Consider the following 17,122-nt stretch of genomic DNA (forward strand, 5'->3'; position numbering starts at 1 on the left):
GCGGTTCCAGCGGGCAGGCTGGACCTAGGTGGCCAGCCCCCAGCGGGAGGCAAGCAAGGACTCCCAAGAGGAGACTACACCCGCGAAGGCAGCTCAAAGAGATTTTTAGAAACCCGGCGGGGAATGGCGTCCGGGAGGCGCCTGAGCGGCAGGTTAGTACCCAAAGTGCTGGAGAAGATCCCGGACTCTCTGACAGGGGTGGGCTTCCCGGGAAGGGATGGCTCGGCCAGTCCCATACCCGTCTCCACGCCTAGCACCCGCCCTGCCTGCGTTAGCAAGGATGGGCCGCCGTCTCATTAATTCCTGCGGCTTAGGCTCACTCCGGCCTCGGTGTCTTGCAACCAATGGCTCCGGTCTCGCAGGGGTCGCGGGAGGTCTACATCTGACACACCGGCCTGGCTGGGGGTCTCCCTGGCTGGGAGGACTTCCCAGCGCACCGGCGGTCCACAACTCCCACTGCTTCGGCGCCAGGGAAAGATATCCTAGTCCCCCAAAGCTCTGCAGGGCCAAGGCTGATCCCCCACAGAGGCCCCTTTCGGCTCCCGGGCCCGAGCCTAGGCCTGGCCGGCGCCAGCACCGCGCAGCCTCGGACCCTTCGCACCGGGAACCGTTTCCGGGGCGGATGCTTTTTGCAGTTGACCCGGCGCGGCCGGTGACGCGAAGGCCCAGACGGAAGTGCTGGCGGAGGAGCCCGAGCCTGAGCCCGAGCCGGGAGCAGGTCTCGGGGGGCTCCGGGCTGTGGGGGCTGCTGGGTCTCGCAGCGATGGCAACCCAGTGGGGAGGCCTCCTTCGTCTTGGCTCCTTGCTCAGCCTGTCCTGCCTGGCGCTGTCGGTGCTGCTGCTGGTGCAGCTGTCAGACGCCGCCAAGGTGAGTCCCGCCCAGCCTGCGCTCCAGACAGGAGCTCCTCCCCTGCCTCCCGCCTGGCGGGGGTCTGTCAACCTGCTCCCCACCCCATTCCTTTCCCAGCCCTGACAGCTCGACCCCTAGCTTCAGTCCTGGCAACCCCCCTCCTCCCGCCACCCGCCACCCTCCCGCCTGCCCGATGGCACTCTCGCCCCCCTGCCCTGACAGTCTGACCGCCGTCGCCTCCGCTCCCAGCACCAGCCCTGACTGTGCTCTCTTCTTTCCCTCCCTGGTACCCCGCCCGGGCCCCCAGCGCCACCCAGTCCTGATAGTGCCCACAGCCTGGACTGGAACTCCTCCCCTCCTTGGGGTTTCCCTTCCCAGCCCCGACAGCACCCGCCTCAAATTTTACCTTTCCGTCTCTGGGAGACTTGAACTTCAACTTTCCACCCTTAAGCTGTAACAGTCCACCATCACCCTCCACCAGCCTCGCAGACTATTATCCTGCCCCCATTGCACAATCCAAAATGACAGAAAGCCCTCACCTCACAGAAGTCTTCCTTCTTAGGAATGAACTCATCTCAACTCATTCCTGAGCAGCGTCCCTTCTCCTTGTGGGAACTTGCCACTCCTGGCAGCCTTCCTTCCCAATAGGACCTACAGAGTCCCTCTCGCAGACCTAATATCCTCATCTAACTCCCTCCAGGCTCTCTTGGCCCCTTTCTTGCCTTCTCTTAGGATCCAAACTACAGGAGAGGTGGGTGAGGTTTTGGCCTTCTCCTCTGATCCATCTCATCTTGGCCCTTCTAGTCCCGTCATTCTGCTTTCTGACCTTTATGTCCCTACTCTCCAGACCTGCCCTTCACACGTGTGCTTCCTCCTTGATGAGCTAGTTCATTTACTGGGGAAAACAGAAGGGATTCACATTAATGTGATGGGAAAACAGAATGATATTTGCATTTTTTAAAAAATAGAAGCTTTAATCTGTAATATCTTTATAGGGGCTGGGAAAGACGTATTACAGGCAGAAAGATGGGTGGCGGGGTTGATCAGGGGTTCTTGATCAGGGATTCTTTTTGATATCTTCCCTACCTCCCACCAGAAAGAGGAACAGCAGCAAGTTTCCTGACTTTCAAAACATTGCAGGCACTCTCTACATATCTCCTGTCATCACTTTAGGTACTGTAGTGTAATCATGGACTTATTTGTCAGTCTCCTTTACTAGGGCGTGTCCTGATGCCCACAGAAACCATGTCTTACACTTAGCTGAATCCACCTCATTGAGCACAAATTCCAGCACCAAGCAAATGCTGACTGAATTGTCAACAGCTCTGCCAGACATACCACTATATATATACATGTATAGGAGCAGTGCACCTGGTCCTTTGGGGACCAATCAGCCGCTGCCTTCTCAGATAGATTCCCCTTTGTTGAGGAGCGGTCTCCTAATCCCTCTACTCATATATTAGTCACCTCTTCCTCCACCTCTTGAAAGGTGCTTTATCGGTAGTTGTCTTCTCTGTCTACCAGGGATTAGAAAGAGGGTTTCCTGTAAAGGGTAGACCAAACTCATCTCAGCTAGACTCAAGCTACTTCTCTTATGTACTTTCTTTATAATTGTAGCTGGGTGCTTTGAAAACCTCATCCCTTCTATAGGAATCTGGCCCAACCCCTTTTATCCATATTAATGCCTTTCTATCAAAGGGTGGAAGGATGGTGCATAGAAGAATTGTGACTTGTTTTTTTGAGTATTTTTTAATTTGATTCTTCCGCATCCTTTTATAATCAGCATTCTTATTTGCAGGCACAGCTATCCGTTTACTATGTCTTTCTGCTGCCAGGTAGATGGCGATAATGGTGGCACAATTTGATTGTCATCTGACCCATAAATGTGATTAATAAGTCACAGATCACATAGTAGGTATTATTTCAGAATGATTTTATATACTACTGTATTTCCCCGAAAATATGACCTAGCCGGACAATCAGCTCTAATGTGTCTTTTGGAGCAAAAATTAATATAAGACCCGGTCTACCGGGTCTTATAATATAATGTAATGTAATGTAATGTAATGTAATGTAATGTTATGTAATGTAATACAATATAATATAATATATAATATAATATAACATAACATAAAATATAATAAATATCTACTAATTTTTGATCCAAAAGACGCATTAGAGCTGATTGTCCAGCTAGGTCTTATTTTCAGGGAAAGAGGGTCTACAATGATTCATTAGCTTTAACAAAAAGAACTGTTGGCTTTTAAAGACTTGGATCTCTCAAAGTTATTTAAAGTTTTAAGTGAATAGTTTTAGGATATTTGTCAGGGATGCTTAGCAAAATGGATATGGTGCAGTTTTTAAAAATATTGATGATAAATTATCAATAAGCTATACTAAGTTCTATTTTGGTTACAGGATTTCGAGGATGTTCGATGTAAATGTATTTGTCCTCCCTATAAAGATAATCCTGGACATATTTATAATAAGAATATATCCCAAAAGGATTGGTAAGTATTCTGGATTACTGAATTACCTGTCAAATTGCTTTCGTGGTTATCACTGTTAGCCCAGAATGTTCATCCAATTTATTGTTTTAAGTATTTTTTTAAGCAAAAGTGTCAAATGAAAAAGTGAGAGTAAGGCGTGAGTACATTATGTAAGCCTAAAGGAATATATTAATAGCAAAACACTAAGCCCCAGGTAGGGAGGGTTTTCTGTGGGGATGGGGCTGAGTTTGTGCCACCTAAACTACCGATATCTACCTTCCTGCACCCCTTAAATTTTGGTCCTCCCTCTTGCTTTTCAGTGGAAGGTAAGCCTCATTTACCTGTGTTAAAATGGTTACAATTTGCAGGTTTTGAAGATATATTACCAAATAGAGGAGAAAGCTCAGGAAGGAATGGGAATGAGCCATGTATATCAGAGTTTCCTAATTGATGAGCCATGAATAGGTTACAGATGTGCTAAGATGTTGATCCATTCAGCCTTGGCGTAATCAGGCAGGCCTGTGATGACTGGCATCCTGCCTGGCTAGCCACCGGCTGCCTTCTCTGTTTATCGCAGTGGACCTTACAAATGATAGCTTTTTGTATGTGTGCCGTAAAATAGTTGGCAAGTAGTTGTTTTGTGGCAGGATGGATGGGCTTCTTCCCATGGAATTGTGATGTTTCATGGTTTGTAGCAGGACAGAGTAGAAGATTACCAGGATACGCAGAGAAAAAAAATAGCTCCAAATGCTACATACTTTCATGTGTACTTGACTTCAAACAGCAAAAGTTTGAAAGCAAAATTAAATTCATTCGGTTACAATATTCCAAGCTGACTTTGAAAAAGAAAAGGCAGCCTTTGAACATGTTTAGTTTTTCTGATATTATTATTTATTCTTCTCATTTTGGTTCAATCTGATATTTGATAATTATGTTCCTGATAATTTTCTGTGAACTTCCATGTTCACTTAAATTGTCTCATATTACAAAGTAATTTAACTACATTTTTATAGGTTTTATATCAGCAAGTTACTTTACATGATACAATAAGTTTTTAAGTTATTCCTATAAATTTTCCAAATATATTGAGCACTTACAGTTTATTCTGTAATCAGTAATAGAATATGATGCCTATTATCTCAATGGCAAGTAAACTCACTATTTAAGTGTTTAGCACTAATCTTTTCACTGACTTTTTGTTACTCTAGGTTCAGACAGAATCATATCATTTATCCCTGGTTATTGGTCAAAAGAAGGAGCTTTGAAAATAAACAGTTGAAAACAAAGCTTGTTTAGGATTTTTTCTTCCCTCTTTTCCTTGCTTCCGTTTTGCAGCTGAGCCTTTTACTGAGGATGGGTTCCCAGCTGTCACTGAAAGTTTTTAACTGGCAGAAGGGCAGGCAAGCTTTGATTAATCACGGTGTCATGGCTTTACGAGGCCTCCAATATCTGTCTGGCCCTAGATATAGTTTCACCTTCTGGCCTCCATTTTATCCAGTTGTTAGCTTTAATTCTTCATTGACTCCCTCTGTGTGACTTAAGAAAAGTTTGAGTTCTCTATTTTGTGTTTGGTCTGTGATTTAAAGCCAATGATTCTTCTTTTGGGCACTAGGGGGAGGTGTTGCCTGGTTCCTGAAGCGGATAGGGTTTTGTGTTTACAGTGACCAGTGAGAACCAATCTTCCTGCTTCCTCTCCAACCCTGCACAACTTCTGCACAGCACTCAGTATTTATTCGTTATTAAACTGGATTTGTACTTCAGAAAGAACACTCAATACTCAGCACTTAGATTCCCAAGTAATTCTTACGTGTTTTTACTGAAGCTTCTGAAGCTGAAATAAGAAATTAAATAGGAGATAAATCTCATTTTCTTGAGGTTCAGAGAGATACAGGGGGCCCTGATCTAGGAGGCAGGAGCCCTGGATTCTGGTCCTTTTAGCTACTAGTTTACTCTATGATCTTGTACAGATGACTGTACAAGATGACTGAGTTGGTAACTGAACAAGTGACCAACTGAACTGAGAATGCTGGACTGGATGGGCTCTGTGATTCTGAGACAGCTACCCCTGTAATGGGATTTAGCTTCCTCTGCCAATTGTATGCCTGCATCCAGCTTCATACAGTCCTGCTCGTCTATATGTCTGGAACACATGTCACACATTTATATGTTGTGGGACCTTATCTGATTTGAAATTCTACCAGTAAAGAATTTTTTTCATTACATACTACCTTGGTTAAAATTACCTGTTAAGTATAACTGATTGAACATTTATCATTTATGCCATTTTGGGTTTTCTTCTTATGCCATAGCTCAGAGGGATGGAACACAAAAAAGTATGTTTTGATAGGGCGAAGGGAAAGAATCAGCTTAGAGCATTGGGTGGTCCCGCGTAGAATGGGTGGGATGAGACAGGAAGCTATGGCAGAATTCTTGTGGCAGCCAGAAATACCTAATAAAGAGATGACAAAAGGGAAGAAAATTGCCCAGGAGCTGGCTGGAGGCAGGAAAGCCTTACCTATTTTTGCTGAAGACGATCAGAGTAGTATAGGCTCTTAATAGCTGGGGAGAGTGATAATTTAATTATTTCAAGAATTGGCAGATTTCTGGGAAAATTTTTTTTTGATATAATAGCGTTTTCATAAGCCATAAATAAATAGCCTAGAAAGTAAAGAAAAATAAACAGGCAACATCCAACAATAAAAACATTCAGCCTTTTATTATTTTTGATATACTTCTCCCAAGTAATCATTTTTCTTTTTAAAATATTTTCATTGTCCTAATCCTCCTTTTCCATGCTTTTTTCAATAGATTTTTGCTCGTTAATAAAAGTAATTGTTTCTTACTATAGTTTTGAGTGTTCAGGTTTCAGAGTTTCAGAATTTATCAACTGTTAAGTGTGATTAGCTATTCATATACCACACTGGCTGTTAAGAATGATGTTAGTTAATTCATAAAAGAGATAATCTCATATTTGAACAAAGCCCCAGTTACTTTAAATCATTTAAAGCAGTTTTGCTTGGTAACTGAACAAGTCTGAATATGACTTGACCTGCTAAGCCGTTTTTGATCCCATTTGGGATTTTTCAGGTGCATTTTTAACTAACAGTAGCACTTTTCAAAATAGTTACTACATATGTGTCTTTATGATTTTGTAGACGCTTAAATCTTACCAATTGATGATATTAAGAGAGGAAATGGTTTCACTTCCCTTACTGATTATTTGTTCCTTATCTTCTTTCGTTGGATAAGTTCAGAGATTACTCAGGATCTCAGCAAAGTTTTGACCGGTGTGAGTAGAAAATCCAGCTGGCTTTAAGCAATATTATATCTTCGTTTTTCAGTGATTGCCTTCATGTTGTGGACCCCATGCCTGTGCGGGGGCCTGATGTAGAAGCGTACTGTCTACGCTGCGAATGCAAATATGAGGAAAGAAGCTCTGTAACCATCAAGGTAAAAGAAAAGATCTGTTCTGCTTCTGGAATAATTCTTGATGGTATCAAAATAAGAAAGAATTTTGGACATCTGAATTCTATTTTAGTTACATAAACTACTGCTCTCCCACACCAGCCCCTTTACCTCCTTCTTCCTTATCTCCAACTCCCACCCCGAAAGGAACAATGGGCCTGCTCTCAGCTTGCCGCATTGAGATGCTTTGTGGCTTAATTAGGATAGTTACATAGGTATGATGTGTGAAGTGGCAAAAGATGCCCTATGTGTAATTAGCACGTCCCAGAAAAATATCCCAGCTTCTCTGTGGGTCATGTGTGCCAAAGGCTAATGAAAGAACAGCATGAGTAGGTCCTCTTCTTCCTGCCTGCTCAAACTGTTAAAAAAAAATTACATAGTGACTATTCTAGAAACATCACTTCTGGATTTTAAGATTTATTTTCTTTATTTGCTATAGGAAATGCAATGTAGATTACTCTCAATACCATTTGGACGTTTACTGAGTTCAGTTACTTTATTGTGGTGGCTAACATTTTTTATTTATTTATTTATTTATTTACTTATTTATTTTGAGCTTCCCATTCCTTTCTCAAAAAGAGGCCTCACGATGAATCTGGGCTGGTCAGCTGTAACAGTTACAAAGATTTCCGTTGTGAGTGGCAGAGCTCCTGCTCCAGCAGGGTGCTGTCCTTTAGAGAAACCCTCACTGTACTTTTTTATTTTAAACAAAAATTTTGATGTATGCTTTCCATACCCTAAAAGTCACTCACTCATTGTATAGAATTGTAAGTGTATAATTCTATAAGTTTTAGCAAATTTAAAACAATTTTTTAAAATCCAGTTTTAGAACATTCCCATCACCCCAAAAAGATCGCTCATGCCCATTTATAGCTAATCACATTCCTACCCCCAGCCCTAGACAATTACTATTCTGTTTTGTGTCTCTATGGGTCTGGACATTTCATATAAATGGAATCATACAATACGTGGTCTTCTGGGACAGGTTTCTTTCACTTAGCATAATGTTTTGAGGGTTTATCCATGTTGTAGCATGTCAGTACTTAATTCCTTTTTATTACTAAATAGCATTCTATTATATGAATATACCACATTTTATTTATCCGTTCATCAGTTGATGGACATTTGGATTATTTCCAGATTTTTACTGTTATGAATAATGCTGTCATGAATATCTGCATACATGTCTTTCATTTCTCTTGGGTAGATTCCTTAGAGAGGTAATTTATGTTTACTTTTAAAAGACTGCCAGGTTGTTTTCCAAATTGGTTGTACCATTTTACAGTCCCACCAAAAACATATGAGTGTTCAGTTTCTCCACATCCTCGCTAATATTTCGTATTGTCTGTGTTTAATTATAGCCATACTGGTGGGTGGTGTTAGCACACAAATTAGAGTTCAAGAAAATCACTGGCTTAAAACATGTTTTTGTATACCTAAGTTGATCTAAAAGGGTATTCTGTTGAAATTCATCTGAATTACATTTTCTATTAGGGCTCCTTTAATTTGTCTTGGCAGCAGTACTGCTAAATCTAGGACACTAGCTTCAGGTGAAAAAGAGAACTGCTGGGCCAGGTGGTGACAAATGATTAGCAGTAGGTGAAGATGGAGTTTTGAAAACTCATAAAAAAATCCCAAAGACAAAATGCTTTCTTCCTTCTTTAAGTAATACCTTGGTGAAGAGTTGAGTTTGTTTCTTAATGTTGGAATCTGGTTTATATAGAAATTCTTTATGCTTAGCAGATAGATCAGTCCTCACTGTGGCTTTACTATTATACAAAATTCTGATTGCTTGGCTTGAACAGAGATGTAACTTATTTTCAATTTCCTTTAGGTTACCATTATAATTTATCTGTCCATTTTGGGCCTTCTGCTTCTGTACATGGTGTACCTGACTCTGGTTGAGCCCATATTGAAGAGACGCCTATTCGGACACTCACAACTAATACAGAGCGATGACGATGTTGGGGTAAGTTCTCCGCAGGCCCTAGCTATTCGCTGCCAGTCTCTGCCATCGTCTGGTGGAAAGTGCAAGTGGTCGCATAGAGTGCAAACTGTCGCATAGAGACGTTCATGTGCTGGAGCAGATGCCCAACTAGAGAAGCTAAAGACACTTATCATTTTCGTATATGTCTCTTTATGAGGAAACTGCTCTTAGAGCCATAAGTATGGTGGTTTAAACTGATGAACCTTGGTGCTATACGAGGCCTTGCCCATCAGTACCAAGGGCTCAATTTTCAGTGCCTTCCCTGGTTACATTGAGGAAAGCATCTGAGATAGTTTTCTCCCAAGCTCCTGCCTGAACACCTTTCCTGTCAGCATCACCAAATATCACAGAAGGAAAGGAGGCTTTAGTGAAGGGGATGTTCTTACCTTAATGAAGTGAAGCTGGATAATCTGCTGATGTTTTATGTTTCCTGTTCTCCTTCTTTAAAAAAATCTGTGGCCTTTAACTCTAGAGAAAAATAAAACCATCACTCCAGATTCTCTCCCTATCTTTCAAACACATTTATATTTGCACATATAGTTGGTATAATTAGTGCATCAATTATTTTGTGCTCTCCTTTTTGTGTTAACATTACTTCATTCAGAAATGTCCAGAAATTGACATAGTCCACAAACTTGTTATTCGATATAGCTTAGAGAATTATATTACTTGTTTTGTCATTATCCTGTTTGGGCTTGTTTCCAAATTTTCAGCTATTTTTCATTATTTTATATATATATATATATATATATATATATATATATATATAATTTTTTTAGAAATTACTTTTGATTTTGGATTACTTTATTGGACTATGTTCCTTAAAGTGGATCAAATTCAGTAGAGTTTCAAGAACCAATTCCAAAAGCTAAAGCCAGGGTGAGCCCTTGCCAACCACAGTCACAAGTCGTTTTACTCTGGAATGGATTGTGGATCTGTTGGTGAGAGATGGCAAAGGGGATCCTGACTGGATGGCTTGAGTTATAACTACAGACCGAGCCTGCTTTTTGATCAATACATTGGTGTCTCGTGAATATCAATTATGAATACTCAACTTGTTTGGGAAAGATTTCATTTTTTGTTTTGTCAAGAGCTTTCATAGAAATACTTCTATTTTTCCCTTGCTGCTTTTATGAATTCAAATAATACATGAGTAACTTTTTATTATCAAATACTGTGCTGAATACTAGCAGTAAAGAGATGAAACAGAAATGGGTATGTAAAAAAAATGACTAATAATAGTGTTTTTCCCCCTTTTACTTTTAATCATATAAGAATTGCTTATTTATTTTTGAAGCATTCCAGGAGGGGACTGATAGGCTGGGGTATAAAGGTCAAGACTGAGCTCTGATGTGGTCGGACACCAGGCGTAGTGGGGCTGATGGGGTAAGAGAGCTAGAAGGACGGGAGGCTGTGAACCAGAAGGAGTAGACTCTCAGATATCGTACCCACACGACAGGTTTTCTCAGCCTCTGCACTACTGACATTTTGAGTTGGATGATTCTTAGTCGTAGGGTCTGTGCTGTGCATTGTAAGATATTTAGGAGCGTTCTTGACCTCTACTGCCTAGATGCCAATAGCATCCTCCATCCCAAACAGACAATTAAAAATGTCCACAGACACGGTCATACGTCCTTGGGGAGCAAAATCATCCCCAGTTGAGAACAACTAACATATGAAGATGTTATGTGTCAAAGGCCTTATTAAACCATTTTATTATAAGGCACATACATAGAAAGTCTGATTTAAACCACATCCTTTCCTTCTATACTTACCGCATGAAATATCTGGTTCCTGATTTTAGGAATAGACAATATCAATGTCATACACAAAGAACATAAAAGAAATGGATGCACAAATGTGTAGACAAAAACATGTAGGAAAGGCATGGGATTGGTGGGGTCATGTGCTTAGTAACCTTTTTGTTCACCAGTGACTGATTCTTTGTGTAAGTTGACCATTTGAGAACATTGTTTCTGAGACCTCTGGCTGACTCTTGGCTGTCTGTTAAACTGATTGTGGGAAGAGGAGGTTTTCTCATCATAGCTGTGAATTTATGGTAACAACTGCATAAAACGAAGTTAAATTTAAATTCCTACAATTGTTGCTTATCCAAGATGAGAGTTCTCTCATATATATATATATATATATATATATATATATATACACACACACACACACACACACACACATATATATGTGCTTTTTAAAATGTTTTTGTTAACTTCTCAGTTAAATTGTTTTCATTTTTGTTCAGGGTAGAGCATTTTAAATCAAGTGAGAGTTAGTACAAATAGTTAAGCTCACTGCAAGTTGTCGCAATATTTACTGTATCATATATCCATGACACATCATTGCTATTATCAAAGCATTACATTAAAACATGTTTTGTATTTGTTGTAATTTTATCAAGTGTAAAAAGAACAAACATATAAAAAGGGTAAATCTCTATTTGCATTCTCCCTGCATCCATGACCGTGAGCAACTAGTTCAATCTTGTTCTGATAGGTGGAGAACAGACCAAAAGGATTACTGGTTTGTTTAATCCTTTAAATTTGCTCCTTAAGACTTTTCTCCCCCTACCTTGAAGAGTAGATAACAGGACTATGAAATTGAGAGGTGCTCTGCTGACCAAGTACATCCTTCTTCCTAGTCTTGTTTATGTCAAAACACACCAATGGTGATAATATTTTATATACAAGTCCATCATGATATTCCTATAGTGTCATTTTACTCTACCTGAACAAAATCAGTATGTTTAGACAATATGGTACCAAGTCAAGGTTAGGTGAGCTAAGTTTTGGTGTTTGTGCTAATTTGTTAGATGACCTTGAATTGGTTATTTCCTTGTGGGAAATCGAGTAATCCAACAACTTTAGCCTTCCTTTTTTGTTACCTTGTTTCTTACATCTTTGAAAAGTTAACTTTATGAAGTTGTTCTTATTATTTTCATTTGAAGGTTAAAAATAAAAAAATAATGGGGTTTGCACAGCTGTTTCCTAAATTAAGTGAAAAGTTGAGGGAATTTTGGTAAAGAAGGCAGGGAAAGATCCTTTGTAGAAAACTCTTTGATCTCTTTGAGATGTAGTCATTGTGTAAATGTCTTGGTATATAAAGAAGACCGAGTGGTATAACACCACATAGGTACAGTTGTATATATAGTTATGTGGTTGTGTATAGCTTTCCATAGACATGCTGACTCCTGCCCTGAATGTATAATAGAGCTTTTGCAAACATGTATAGCAAAACAATATTGTTTCTTTCCTAGAGGTATAGTTTAGTTTAAGAAGTACTACTTGTGACTTAGATCCTATGTTGGAACCTTTAGAAGCTTTGCTAAATGAGATTTCAGAAAAAGAGATCAAGGAAAAGGCAAACAAAAGCAATAAATTAGTATTGAATGCTTTGTCATTTAGGCAGCTGTGTTTACATCTCATTCATAGATAGATTAGCTCCGTGGTTTCCTGTGTAATGACTACAAACATCAGTGGACTGGTTTACTTTGACCAGGTTGGTTTTCTTCAGGTCCCTGGGTAAGCCTTCAGCAGCCCCTTTCCTAAGGCAGCAACCAGCAGAGAGGCTGCTAAGTGTTCTGCAATGAAATATTCAAGTCTTCATCGAATAGAAATGCTGAAGTAATAATTCCCCACTGTCCTTGGTAATAGAGGGTAGTGTAGCACTTGAGCTATGTCTCTTTTCATTTCAGAGTGGGGAAGGGGGAAATGAGGAAGCTTTTGGAAACAAGTTCATTTAGTGTATGTGTTGAGGGGATAGGGAGAGATTAAAACCAACCGAGATAAGCTCCTGTCCACTCATGTTCCCTGGGGAATGTGGCCCCAGGCTGTCAACCAACAATTCTAATATAATGGGAGTCAGGAAATTAAAAGACAGGTTTTTCCTCTGCCACAGATTAGCTGTATAGCATTGACTAAAGCAAGGAAAAGTCGTACTTTCCATATTTGTAGCATGCAGATATTAATATGAAAATAGATTTGTTTCCCTTACTCTCTAGGGAAACTTTTCTTTAACACAAATGACCACTGTTTGGCTTGGTCCCTGCTTCTTAAGGGAAATGCCTTTGGAAATGGTGACTTGGGGGACATTTCACAGATAACTCCTCATCACTTATGCGACTTGAACCACCTGTTCTGTGATTGAGTTTATCCTACTTCTGGCAGTTGACTGCCTAGGAGTGCTTGGCCAAATAGATGGTCTGTTTGGGTCTGTTCTTTGAAAAATCCAGCTGCTTCTATCTCTGTGGCTGGATAGCCACTACTTTGTGTGTGTGTGTTTTAGACTGATCATGCCATCTCTGATGTTCTCCATTCCTGGGCTTTCAGGATCACCAGCCTTTTGCAAATGCGCACGACGTGCTGGCCCGCTCCCGCAGTCGAGCCAATGTGCTGAATAAGGTAGAGTATGCGCAACAGCGTTGGAAACTTCAAGTTCAAGAGCAGCGAAAATCCGTCTTTGACCGTCATGTTGTCCTCAGCTAATTGGGAATCAAATTCAAGGTAACTAGAAAGGAACGAGGCAGACAACTGGAAAAAATTGACTGAGTTTTCATGGGTTTTGTTTTAATATTCTGTTGATTTTGCCAACTCTTCCTGGAAAAATTCAAAACCTGAAACAAAAAACAGGCTTGGTATTTCCTTTTCTTGTTAACATATTAATAGAGACCTTTTTAAAAGCACACGCCTCAAAGTCAGACATTAAACCTTTTCCTATTTGTGACTTTTACAAATAAAAACAAGTCTGCCTGCAAATATCTTGAAGTCCCTTACCTGGAACAAGCACTCTCTTTTTCACCACACAGTTTTAACTTAATTTTCAAGATAATTTTCAGGTGTTTTTTCTTTGGCAGGGAAGGGGAGGGATGCGTGGAAACTGCCTAACATAACTTTTCTCAAGTCACTTTACTAAACAAACTTTTGTAAATAGATTTACCTTCTGTTTTCAAGTTTCATTTGTATTTTGCAGTGCAGCCATCCTCATCCAAGCCCCAACTTATCCCTTTTGAATTTTGCACTGACTATATTATCTAGGTATCTGGTAGGCCTGTGGCTGTACTTCATGGTAAACTAGATCGGAAATGCCTGATGGCTCTTCTACAAATACAGATTTTCTTCAAGTCCTGTGATGTCTGATGCAATGCATCCGAGAATAAACTGGCCATTTGCTAGTTTACTGTAATGACTAAACATAGTCCTATTGTATGTGGTCTTTCCCATCTTCTAATATCTTTAAGGACGAATGCTACGGACTTGGATACTTGCAATAAAGAAATTTTCTTTTAAACCCAAGCCTCCCTGGATTGATGACATACACATATTTGTCAGTATTTCTGGTCAGGTTGAGAGGCAGCTGTTTGAGCTCTAGTATGTGCAGCTTTGCACGAGGACTGGAGTTCGGGGTGCCTCCTTCTGATAGGTGTAATAGTTATTGGATAACTGGCTTTTTTCTTCCTATGTCCTCTTTGGAATGTAACAATAAAAATAATTTTTGAAACACCTACCAATGTATCTGTGTCTCCTAACTTTTCTCTCCTCCCTTTTTTGCTGTATGATGAACTTGAAGATGCAAAGGCATTCTGTATCCTGTTGCAAGACTACTGTTTTATACCAGTATAATCATAAAATATTGGTACTAAATCATATGTGTGCACATTGTGTGTAGAGAGAGAGAGAATGTATAGGTACTAAGGTGAGTCTCTGAAAGTATACAAATAGTTTGATAAATTGAGAGATTAAAATGCATGAAGGAGCTAAGAAATTCCTGGCAAAAATTATATTAGAATTAAATTAAATTTATAAGTATGAGGTTTTAGGAACTGTTAATGGATATTTTGGTTAGTGAAAAACAATTTTTTTAAACCCCTAAAATTATTGATTTTATTGTTAGTACTAAAAGTTGTAAGTTTCAACTACAACCAAGTGAAATTTTTGCCGGATACACTAGGCTGGTTGAATATTCAAAGAGCACTTAATAAAACCCATCACATCAACAGGCTAAAGAAGAAAAATGACATGATCTTATCAATAGATGCAAAATTCAATACCCATTTATGATAAAAAAGAAATTCTCAGTAAACTAGGAATGGGGACGTTCCTCAACTTGATGAAGAACATCTACAAAAACCCACAGTTAACATCATACTTAATGGTAAAAAACCAGGAACTTTATTGCTGAGAACCAAGGCAAGGATGTCTTCTCTCACCATCATACTGCAAATCCTAGCTAATACAATAAGACAGTGAAATAAAAGGTATACAGATTGGGAACAAAGAAATAAAATCTTTGTTTACAGATGACATGATCATCTATGTAGAAGATCCAAAAGAATTGCAAAATAAAGCAAACAGAACAAAAAACCTCCTGGAACTAATAATGATTATAGCAAGGTTGCAGGATAGAAGGTTAATATACAGAAATTAATTGCTTTCCTATGTATCAACAGTAAACAACTGAAATTAAAAACAATACTATTTACATTAGTACCCTCCAACTGAAATAGGTATAAATCTAACAAAATATGTATAAAACATATATGAAAAAAACTACAAAACTGATGAGAGAAATCAAAGAAGAACTACATGAGTGATAGTCCATGTCCCTGAATAGGAAGACTCAATATTGTCAAGATGTCAGTTCTCAACTTGATCTATAGAGTCAACACAGTCCCAAACAAAATCCCAGCAAGTTATTTTGTGGATATCAACAAACTGATTCTAAAGCTTATATCAAGAGACAAAAGACCCAGAAAAGCCTACACAATATTAATGGAAAAGAACAAAGTCCTCTAGAGGACTGACACTGACTTCAAGACTTAACTATAAAGCTACAGTAATCGAGTCGGTGTCAGCATGGTACTGGCAGAAGAACAGACAGATCAATAGAACAGACGAGAGAGCGCAGAAATAGACCCACACAAATATAGACAACAGACCTTTGACAAAGGAACAAAGGGAATACAAGGGAGAAAAATGTTTTCAAAATGGTGCTGGAACAACTACATCCTTGTAAAATAAAATGAAGCTAGGCACAGACCTTAACACCCTTCAAAAAATTAAAATGGATTACAGAGCTAAATGTAAAACATAAAACCATAAAACTCCTAGATGATGACATAGGAGAAAAATCTAGATTACTGTTAGTTTGGTGATGACTTATGAGAGACCACACCAAAAGCGCGAATCATGAAAGAAAGAATTGATAAGTTGGACTTCATTAAAATTAAAAACATCTGCTCTGAAAGACATTGTCAAGAGAACAAGACAAGCTACAGATTGGGAGAAAATATTTGTAAAAGATACATCAAATAAAGTAATATGGTCCAAAATATACAAAGAACTCTTAAAACTCAATAGTAAGACCAATAGTCTGATTAACAAAAGGGCCAAATACCTGAATAGACACCTCACCAAAGAAGATATACAAGTGGCAAATAAGCATATGAAAAGATGCTCCACATCATATGTCATCAGGGAAATACCAATTAAAACAACAAGATACCACTACACAGCTATTAGAAGAATCAAAATCTGGAACACTGACAATAAGTGCTAATACAATAAGAATGAAATAAAAGGTACACAGATTGGGAACAAAGATTTCCTGGAACAACAGGAACTCTCGTTCATTGTTGGTGGGAATGCAAACGGCACAGCCACTTTGGAAGACAGTCTGGCAGTTTCTTACAAAACTGAACATATCCTTACTATAAAATCAGCAATCATACTCCTTGTTACTTACCTAAATGAGTTGAAATCTTATTTCCACACACAAATCTCCATGTGGATACTTATAGCAGCTTTATTCATAACTGCCAAGACTTGGAAGCAACCATGACGTCCTTCAGTAGGTGAATGAATAAGTAAACTGTGGTACATCCAGACAATGGAATATTATTCAGCACTCGAAATGAGCTATCAAGCCATGAAAATACATGGAGGAACCTTAAATGCATATTACTAAGTGAAGAAGCCAATCTGAAAAGACTCTATACTGTATGATTCCAACAATATGACATTCTGGAAAAGGCAAAACTGTGGAAGCAGTAAAAAAAAAAAAGAAAGAAATCAGTGATTGTCAGGTATTGGGGACAGGGAGGGATATATAAGTGGAACACAGAGGCTTTTTAGAGCAGTAAAACTATTCTGTATGATACGATAGTGCTGGCACATGTCATTATATATTTGTCAAAACTCATACGATGTACAACACCAAGAATGAAACCTAATATAAACTGGATTTTGAGTGATAATGATGTGTCAATATCGGTTTATCAGTTGTAATAAGTGTATTTGGGGTAGGATGTTGGTCGTGAGGGAG

General features: G+C 39.3%; 2 protein-coding genes across 3 annotated transcripts in view; both read left to right on the top strand.

The window, feature by feature from the left end:
* TMEM9B (TMEM9 domain family member B) overlaps positions 1-17,122 on the top strand; it is a 21,096-nt gene continuing 3,974 nt past the window's right edge. The window contains exons 1-5 of one of the 2 annotated variants that reach the window (XM_033120275.1): positions 1-152; positions 3,269-3,360; positions 6,681-6,789; positions 8,639-8,773; positions 13,132-14,303. In XM_033120275.1, the coding sequence (XP_032976166.1) occupies positions 6,706-6,789; positions 8,639-8,773; positions 13,132-13,287 (375 nt within the window). In that variant the 5' untranslated portion in view covers positions 1-152; positions 3,269-3,360; positions 6,681-6,705 and the 3' untranslated portion in view covers positions 13,288-14,303. Of the gene's footprint in view, positions 153-247; positions 869-3,268; positions 3,361-6,680; positions 6,790-8,638; positions 8,774-13,131; positions 14,304-17,122 lie in introns of those variants that run through there. The other variant, XM_033120274.1, reaches the window with a different exon arrangement.
* Positions 13,179-17,122, top strand: part of C11H11orf16 (chromosome 11 C11orf16 homolog) — a 21,035-nt gene continuing 17,091 nt past the window's right edge. Inside the window, exon 1 of the mRNA XM_033120271.1 lies at positions 13,179-13,305. The gene's annotated coding sequence lies outside the window, so the exon portion shown is untranslated. The remainder of the gene's footprint in view (positions 13,306-17,122) is intronic.

Source organism: Rhinolophus ferrumequinum, chromosome 11 (genome assembly GCF_004115265.2).
Source record: "Rhinolophus ferrumequinum isolate MPI-CBG mRhiFer1 chromosome 11, mRhiFer1_v1.p, whole genome shotgun sequence".
Taxonomy (NCBI): domain Eukaryota; kingdom Metazoa; phylum Chordata; class Mammalia; order Chiroptera; family Rhinolophidae; genus Rhinolophus; species Rhinolophus ferrumequinum.